The following is a 9,543-nucleotide window of genomic DNA, read 5'->3' as shown; positions in this document are numbered from 1 at the left end:
GTTTTGTTTTATTTATCTACCATAATTGCTTATTGCATATTTGTTGATTAGAAGTTAAATTTGTAAATTTGAAAAATTGCCCATTGACTCTATTCACCTCCCCTCTAGAGTCAATTAGTGTCTAACAGGGCTTATTTAAATGGGTTTTACAAATGGGTGGTTGGTATTTGAATTTAAATTAAAAACCACTTTTTAGTTTTTTTCAAGGGTTGCACTCACCCGAAAAGGCACCTTGCTTAAAAACAACTTTTTAGTTTTTTTCAAAGGGTTGCACCCAACCGAAAAGGCACCTTGTTGCCTATAAATACCCCCATTTGGATCATTTGCAAAACACACCAATTCAGAATACTTCTTCTCATTTATGAATTATCTTCCTCCTTCTCTCTTCTTGTGGGTTCGAGCCTTAGTCTGTGGGTTCGGGTCTTAGTCTTTGGGTTCGTGTCTTAGTTTGTCATTTTGAGTCTGAGTTTAAGTCTATTTCAGAGAGAGTATTACACCGAGCCGGTTCGCCTATTCCTTCGGTTTGCAATGCTACTACCGAAGGAAGAAAAGTCGTTGTATCCCAGATAGACGCCACTGAATCCGTTAGCACTATAACGGGGCGAATTTGTCTTGAGGATATAAAATCAAATTCTAGCCTCGTCTTATATTCAGGTTCTTTTATTTTATATAGTTTTATTTTATTACATTTATATAACTATATTTTACAAGAAATTATATATATATATATATATATATATATATATATATATATATATATACACACATTATATTCTGCATATATTTAAATAAGTAATACTATAGTGTATGGTATAATTAGACCATTATTTTGGACTACACTTTTTTCTACTGTTCCTTTTTTTTTTTTTACTACTAAGGCAATTATAAAACAAACAATCCTCATATACACACAAAGGCTACAGAGGTCAAGTTCAAGGACAACGTAGGTACAAAAGCATGATAAAGGGAAAGATATATGAATCAAATAAGTTTGTAACACAAAGGGGCGGAGCCAGGAATTTGTTTCAGGGGGCGTCGTATTAAAGAAGATAAATTATATATTTTTTTAAGCGAATAGTGATGGAAGACAACAAGCCAAAAAATAGAACTGTAATAATGGTGGAATAATAGTATTTAATAATTTGAAAAATAATTATTTAAAAAAAATGGAAACATAAAATACCGACCGTAAGAGTTCTTTTAGCAACAAATTTAATTACCAAACTTTGAAGAGAAAATATATATATATATAGTTTGAATAAAGGAATGCAACTTTTTTTTTTAAGAGAATATAAAAAAGAAGAAGAAGGAGAAGAAGGAGAAGAAGAAGAAGAAGAGGAGGAGTAAGAATGAAAAGAAAGGAAAAATTAAAGATATTTTTTAAAAATAATTATTTTAGTGGGTATTTTTGTAAAATTTTATAAATTATAGGCCTATTTGCAATAAAAAATAATTGGCCCAAAGGTAATAATTCTTTCAAGGGGCATTTTTCACTTTTTTATAAATTATTGGCCAATGTGTATAAAAATTAATGGCCGTTTTCTAAAAAAAAATATTTTAAGGGGGACATTTTGAAATTTTTTATAAATCATAGGCCAATTTGCAATTAAAACTAATAGGCCAGCATGGGCCCAGGGGGCATGCATCCCCCTGGGCGTAATATTACCCTTCAAAATCCCTGCACATCTCATCTCATGCCAAATTTGGGTGGATGAAAATTTGTAAAGGCTCCTTCCTACATAACAAAGGAACTTTGTTTCTTTCCTCCTATTTTCCTTCCTTCTTAGGGAGCAGAACATAAAAGATCATTTTTAATATTCAAATATTAAATATTACTTTCAAGTGTTTACTGAAACATTAATTACACAACACGTCACATTTTTCTTCCACAAAAAGAAAAAGAAAACAAGTCACAATAAAATCATATTTGTTTTTTTTATTCTTGAGGGCCATTTTGGTCAATTAATAAGATGTTATAAAGCTAATTTAATGATTCATATGTGTCAGTCAAATGGTAAGTAAGTACTTTTATTATGGTTATGGATTGTTCATTTTATCAAAGCTGGGAGTGTCATTATCCAAAAAGTGCTTAAATTAAGACGTCGTTGTTTTTAACCCAAATTTTGGGGTTTCACTGCAATTCATCCTTAAATGACACAATTGTCCTTTCAAATTTTCTCTTATCTCTAATCTTTAATATTTTAGGTCTCTTTTGGTAAGATAAAAAAAAAAAAAAAAATTGAATAAGATTTTGTTTCCAAGAACAAAAAAAAATATTTATGCTAGAATAAATTATTTCTTTTGACCACACCCAAAAAAAAAAAAAAAAAAAAAAAAAAGTAACCATTAAAATAATTATCTCTTTTGACTGGAAAAAATATTTATTGAAGAAATTATTTCTTTTGTCAATATATATATATATATATATATATATATATATATATATATTTCTATTGAATAAATTATTTCTTTTGATAGATCATAAAATATGAAGAAAAAAAAAGTTACGTCTTTTGAGAAGACTGAAAAAAAAGTCCAACTTTGTTGAATAAATTATTTGTTTTGATTGAACCAAAAATAATTCATGAATAAATTATCTCTTTTGACTAACAAAAATAAAATTATCAATATGGAATAAATTATCTTCTTTAAGAGGATCTCCGAAAAAAAAAAAAAATATAGCACAGGGAAAAAAAAATAGTAAAGGAACTAAAAAGGTAAAAAAAAATTTAAAATTGTATAAAAGATAGTTATGATATTATAAAATAAGGCATAGTGCATTAATGAATTAAAAAACCTTCTTGTCATTTAAAAAAATAATAATAATAAATGATTTTTTTATTTTTTCGGAAGTTATAATAATAAATGGATTGTAATCAAAGAAAAGTGGGGTGAGGGCTTTTTTTTTTTTTTTTTTTTTTTTTTTTTTTTTTTGAGGTAATTACAATTTTACCGTCCTTGGTGAAGTGGACCTTTTACTTAGGGTTGACTCAATATCCCAACCCAATTCGAGTCGTAGTCTGAAGTCCCTCTGTAGTACGATCCACTGTAGTACTACGATAGTAGAGTCTCTTTAATTGGCGGACACCACTCCACATTTCAATCCACTTTAATCGCCCAAGTCTCCCCGGGTCCACCGCTTTATCCGGTCACCAAACCCCCTCCTTCCCCACCTACTTCCACTTCCTTTCCCACCGCCTCAGCCGGTTCCCGGATCCCTTACAGTGAAAAAATTATTTGAATTTTCCATACATTTTTTTATCAAAAATAGGTTACTTATAGAAAATTCACAAATTTATCTTGGCCTCCAGAACGTTACTTTCTTTTCATTTTCCCCCACTTTCTCTCTCTCTACTTTCTCTCTCTAAATTAGCAGACTTTTGTATGCAAAAATGGCTACGGAGTCTGTATCGTCTCGCCGGTCCGATTGCTCTGGTCTTCGCCGAATTTTACAGGCGTCACCAGCTCTCTGCTCTTGCTTTCGCTGATCGGTGAATGTGCGTTTTTGAGCTCCGTACAGATTCTTAGGATTTGGATGATTTTGTTGTTGAGCTTATTTACCCATTCAAAATATGGAATCTGTAAGTATATATACGTGTGTATTTGGTATTCACACACACAAACTATGTTATGTTTGTATTATGCTTCAATTTGTAGTATTTCGATGAATTCTTGATGCAATTTGACTTTTTGATTGTTCATTGATCTGTGTTTATTTATTTATTTATTTTTTCTCTTTCTTTCTCTTTCTCATTCACAAGTAAAAGTCAGTGCTTTGTTTTCGATTTTTCGGTTCAAAATGATGTGATTTTGTGTGTTTTACCAACATTCCTTTTAGAGTGATATATTAATTTTTTTTTTTTTTTTTCCTTTCTTTATATATATAATTTGAGTAGAATTAAAATAAGTTTCTCTGTAAGAATTAAAGCTGTTGACATTTTTTCTCTGTTATTGTCATGAGTTTTGGAGCTAGAGACAGGAGTTTTCATCATCTATCTTTCTTTTATATATTATGTCTATGGCTGTGCTCTGAGATTTTCTGTCAAAACGAGATTCATCAGAGACTCGATCCGAAAGAGTATTATTATTATTATTTTTTTTAAAATTAAAATTTTTTATTGCCTTTCCTTTAGTAATTTACCATGTAATGTTACTTAGTCCAGAAATGGAAAATATGGATTTCTTTTCTTGCGGGACGGTTCTGAATTTTTTTAGCTTTCCTCTTTGTAGATTGGTTTTTGCATGATATATGGGATTTTTAGGGTTGATTTTTATTTCCATTTTTGTTGATATTGTGTCTGCGATTTTTTTTTTCCGTATATAAATAATAACCCAAAATTATATATCTCATTGGTATTGCAACACCTTATCTTCCATGTCTTCTTATCCATGCTGTTCGAAGCTTTTCTTGCAATTTTTTTGGTAAGATAATTCTAGTCCCATCCATGCTTCAGTTGTTGCTCTTGGATTTTTGATTTCATATGATATATGTATATTTATATCAGTTTGTTATGAACATGTCATAATATAGATGGTATCTCTCTTTCTTTTTTCTTTTTTTTCCTTCGTTTTCATTTATTCTACTTAAAGTTTATGATATTCAGTTGTTTTTAAGATCATGATTTGAGATGTCTGTACTCTCTATTTATGTATTATTGTTTCAGTCCATTATTTGACATGGGTTTGCTTTATTTTATAAATTTTCAAACAATGATTACAGTTCATGATTACGGATTTCTGTTCTGTTTATTTTATTTTTGGGTGGAGAATTGATGCAGGAGAATAGTTGCTTGTATCTTTATTCTGCCCAATAAATAATGATTCTGTTAGATTAGAATATATAGGTGCTTGACATCCTTTTAGATTATAGTTTTCACTGGAACTCCTTTGTATATTTTCAGATTGATTTCCGGATAATTGAAGCATGTGTAGTGGTCCGGAACAGTTAACTTCTGAGACTCCTGCTCTATCTTTTTCCCCTCGAAGCTCAAGCTTGATCAAGGATATGAATAACCTGACAGGAGATGCCGAGATGGAATTTTCTTTCTCCAGTCTGCTTGAACATGCAGCTGACAATGATGTCGAGGGTTTCAAGCAATCTATTCTGCATATTGCTTCCACTATCAACGAGATGGGACTCTGGTATGGTCGTCAGAGGGGCTCAAAGCGGATGGTACTTGAGCATGCAACTCCGTTAATGGTTGCTGCTACATATGGTAGCATTGATGTTGTAAAAGTAATACTCTCTCTACCTGAGGTGGATGTAAATCGCTTCTGTGGCCAGGATCAGTGCACTGCCCTTCACTGTGCTGCTTCTAGTGGATCTGCTAATGCTGTTGATGTTATTAAGCTGCTGTTAGATGCTGGTGCAGATCCTAATTCCACTGATGCCAGCGGCAATCGCCCTTTTGATGTTATTGTTGCTCCTCGGAAGTTCCCTGACTTAAAAGATGCCCTTGAAGAGCTTCTTCAGAATAGTGGCTCTGTTCATCAACAGGACATGCAGGTTTCCTCTGATGGTGTAAAATCTAATTTTTTGCCAATCCTTTCATCATCCCCAGAAAATGATTCCTTGTCTTCTGCCTTGGATTCAACATTTTCTCCAAATCATTCTAAGCCCAATGAAATTCATGTCTCTTCTGCATCAGAGAAGAAAGAATACCCAGTTGATCCTTCCTTTCCTGACATCAAGAACAGTGTATATTCCACTGATGAGTTTCGAATGTTCTCATTTAAGATCCGACCTTGTTCCCGGGCTTATTCCCATGACTGGACTGAGTGTCCTTTTGTTCATCCGGGTGAGAATGCTCGAAGAAGAGACCCAAGAAAGTTCCATTACAGTTGTGTGCCTTGCCCGGATTTCCGAAAGGGGCAATGCAAACGCGGGGACTTGTGTGAATATGCACACGGGGTTTTTGAGTGCTGGTTACACCCAGCACAATATAGGACTCGTCTCTGCAAAGATGGGATTAGTTGCTCCCGCAGGGTCTGTTTCTTTGCCCACAAATCAGAGGAACTCCGACCGCTCTATATGTCAACTGGATCTGCTGTCCCCTCTCCACGATCAGCCACTTCTGCAATGGATATGGCTGCTGCCTTGAGCCTCTTGCCTGGCTCACCCTCAGCAGTTTCTGCCATGTCACCTTCTCCATTTACTCCACCCATGTCTCCTTCTGGCAATGCTATGACACACCTTTCAATGGCTTGGCCACAGCAAAACATTCCAAATCTGCATCTCCCGGGAAGCAATATCCAGACAAGCCGCCTGAGATCATCTTTTAATGCAAGGGACATTCCTGCTGAGGAGCTTCACATGTTACTGGATTTTGAAGTTCAGCAACAACAGCTCTCAAATGATTTGTCCTGCTTGTCACAGACACATCTCAATTCTTCCTCCACAAATATCCCTGTTCGTTCAAAAACCCTAGCCCCTTCAAATCTTGATGACCTTTTCAATGCAGAGGTCTCATCTCCTCGATTTTCTGATCAGGTTGCTGCTTCGGCTATTTTTTCTCCATCACACAAAACCATGGTTTTTAATCAATTCCAGCAGCAACAGAACATGTTATCTCCTGTCAACACAAATGTATATTCTCCCAGGAATGTGGCGCCATATGGTATTCCATCTCCAGGGAGGATGTCACCTCGAGGTATAGAGCCTCAATCCCCATTTAGCACCAGGCCATCCACCCTTTCCCATCGGGAGATGCACCATCAACAGCTACGCAGCCTCAGTTCTCGGGATCTTGGAGCCAACCTTCCGCAGGATCTCGGATCCAGTGGTGCAGGAATTATTGGTTCCCCTGTCAATTCTTTGTTGAATTGGGAGTCCCCCAATGTGAAAGTAGATTGGTCAGTCAATGGAGATGAATTGGCTCGAGTTCGTAGATCATTTTCAGTTGGGCATAGAGAGGAGGAGCCTGATCTTTCATGGGTTCAATCACTGGTGAAGGAATCACCACCTGAGATCAAAGAGATGCCCGCTATACCGGTTTCAGATGCTTCCTCATCTGGTGAGAATTCAGAATTGAACTCTCAGACAGAGAAAATTGATCATGCAGTTTTGGGTGCATGGATTGAGCAGATGCAGCTTGATCAGATAGTTGCTTAGCAAAATGAAATTATTTTACTGAGCAAGTTCGTGAAAATAAAGAACAGACTATTCATTTCTATTTTATTGGTTGGTGACATGGAAGCTAAGAAGGTAAATGGTAGGGGTGGAAGAGGAAGGACAAAGTTCAGACAGAAGGAAATTCATTTTATCTATTTATTATTATTATTAATATTTCAGAAGAAATCAAGAAAGGAGACGAGAAAGCCTCTTTGGGTCCCATCCCAGGTTAGGCATTTTTCTCCCCATAACGTGGAATTTTGTTCCCGTGATATATATATATATATATATATTTTTTCCTTACATGTAGCTCTAGGTTTGCTGTCCTATTAATTTAACTTTCAAGTTATTGATAGCATTATTTTCTTCTCAAATATATTTCTTAATTGGGGGTGGATAGGTGTTGTGTGGGAAAGGGGATATTATTTTCTTATTGCAACAGTTCTGTTGTCAATGTTGCTGGTCCCTTGACCCGTTCCTTGTGGAAGAAAAGAAAAAGTCATTCATAAAGGTGGATCAGTTGTGGGGTTGCTGATGTGTCCCATTTTGTGAATGAATTATTGTTGGGGGCAGAAAGTGACAGTTGTGGGGGCATTTGGTTCTCTCTCTGTTGATGTAACTTTGAAATGAAGTTTATTACATTATTTTTGAATAACAAACATGTCAATACCTCATTTTTCTTCTCTTGTTTGGTTGTCTTTGCACTTAAAAAACTTTTTTCTTTTTTTCCTTATCCTTGTTTCAATAAGACATGGGAATCTGTGATGAGGTGGATCCCGGTAGAGTAGGAGGGGGGATGAATGGATGGTGGGTGGGAGGGAGGTGGAAAAGATTTTATTATGTGGATTCTTTTCAATCTCTAATGAAAAGATGAGATGGGTGGGTATGGGGGAATATGTTTTCTTGAATATATGATGATGATGATGATGATGATGATGGAGATGGGGAACTTGCTTTTCAGTGATGCAGCTTTAAGGTATCATCTACTCACTCACATCTTGATGCCTACCCACTAATCTTTCTAGTTGTTGGGTCTTTGTACTAGTGGGTGATTCTTTTATTTCAAAATGTATTTTTGAGGGCCAGCTTATAATCACCAGAGGCCAAACTATTCAGACATTAGGAAAAGAGGAAAAGGAACAGGAAAAGAAACCTTCTTACCCGGTTCAGGCACAAAACCCATGGGGCACAAGGTGGGGCTGCCATGGGCGACCGCCTAAGTCGACTTGGTTTAAACATCATTTTTCAGAGGAAAAAGCTTGGGAGCTTGGAGTAGGTGCAGTACAATACTAGTGCTGTACTGCATCTCATTGTCTACAAACCTCACACGTGTGATCATTCACACATATGAGAACTGTGGAGTGTGATCGTGCACATGTTAGGATTGTGGACCTTCTGATGCAAGGTGGGCTTGCCATAGGCAACTAGTGCTGTACTGCATCTCATTGTCTACAAATCTCACACGTGTGATCATGCACTCATGTGAGAACTGTGGAGTGTGATCGGGCACATGTCAGGATTGTGGACCCTCTGATGCAAGGTGGGCCTGCAATAGGCAACCGCTTAAGTAAACTCAGTTTAAATATCATTTTTCAAAGAAAAAAGCTTAGTAGCTTGGATTAGGTGCAGTACAATACTAGTGTTGGATTGCATCTGATGGGCTACAAACCTCACACGTGTGATCATGCACACGTGAGAATTGTGGAGTGTGATTGTGCACGGGTTAGGATTGTAGACCATCTGATGCAATTATTGTGCTTAAAGGGTGGTTTCATGGGGGATGTCCTTCAATCTAGTGACTCAGATTATTATTATTTATTTTAATTTTAATTTTAATTTTTATCTCTACCTGGTTTGGTAGAAGTTTGTTAATATTTTGAAGTGTCACTCTAAGAAAATTGATGAAAACTCATAACATGAATGGGCACTGGTAGCTGCAAAACCACATTGACATTGATGTTACATGTATTGAGCTAAGAACAAATATGAAAACAACAAAAAAGTCCCTGTTTGGAAGTCAGTTTTGAAATTTAGTAGAAGAAAGACCAAGGTGCTTTCATAATACAACTTTTTATTATTGTAATTATTATTAGTGGTTGTATGGAACAATACAACTTTTTAGTCAAGCAATGAACAATAGAGCAATGTTCAAGTACATGGAATACATATGCAAAAGAAAAGGACAATGCAAAAGAATATATTTTTTCTTGTTTGTTGGCCACATCAGCAATGGGAATAAAAAAAGGAAATATTAGGTAAATCAAGGAGGGAAAAAAAACATTAATTTAGCATGTCAGTTTTATTCCTAAATTTCCTAATCCTGAGTAATTTTAAAGAATTTTTTATTTTTTATTTTTTATTTTAAAAATTAAGGGGATTTTCCGTCACCGTACAACAGAGCTTAAAGATTACATTTTAGAGGGAATATAATT

The 9,543-nt window shown here is 35.2% G+C and overlaps 1 protein-coding gene across 1 annotated transcript; it reads left to right on the top strand.

Annotated features, from left to right (window-relative positions):
• The first annotated feature begins 3,289 nt into the window (after positions 1-3,289).
• LOC132311395 (zinc finger CCCH domain-containing protein 56-like) lies at positions 3,290-7,797 on the top strand. Its single transcript, XM_059809293.1, has 2 exons — positions 3,290-3,581; positions 4,902-7,797. The coding sequence occupies exon 2, from the start codon at positions 4,925-4,927 to the stop codon at positions 7,109-7,111; it is 2,187 nt and encodes a 728-aa protein (XP_059665276.1). The 5' UTR covers positions 3,290-3,581; positions 4,902-4,924; the 3' UTR covers positions 7,112-7,797.
• The last annotated feature ends 1,746 nt before the right edge of the window (positions 7,798-9,543 follow it).

This window comes from Cornus florida, unplaced genomic scaffold, assembly GCF_030987335.1.
Source record: "Cornus florida cultivar Cherokee Brave unplaced genomic scaffold, ASM3098733v1 CherokeeBrave_3.0.0_Hap2_Chr06, whole genome shotgun sequence".
In the NCBI taxonomy this organism is placed as follows: Eukaryota; Viridiplantae; Streptophyta; class Magnoliopsida; order Cornales; family Cornaceae; genus Cornus; species Cornus florida.
The sequence above is the reverse complement of the archived record's forward strand: the minus strand, read 5'-3'. Positions and strand labels throughout refer to the sequence as shown.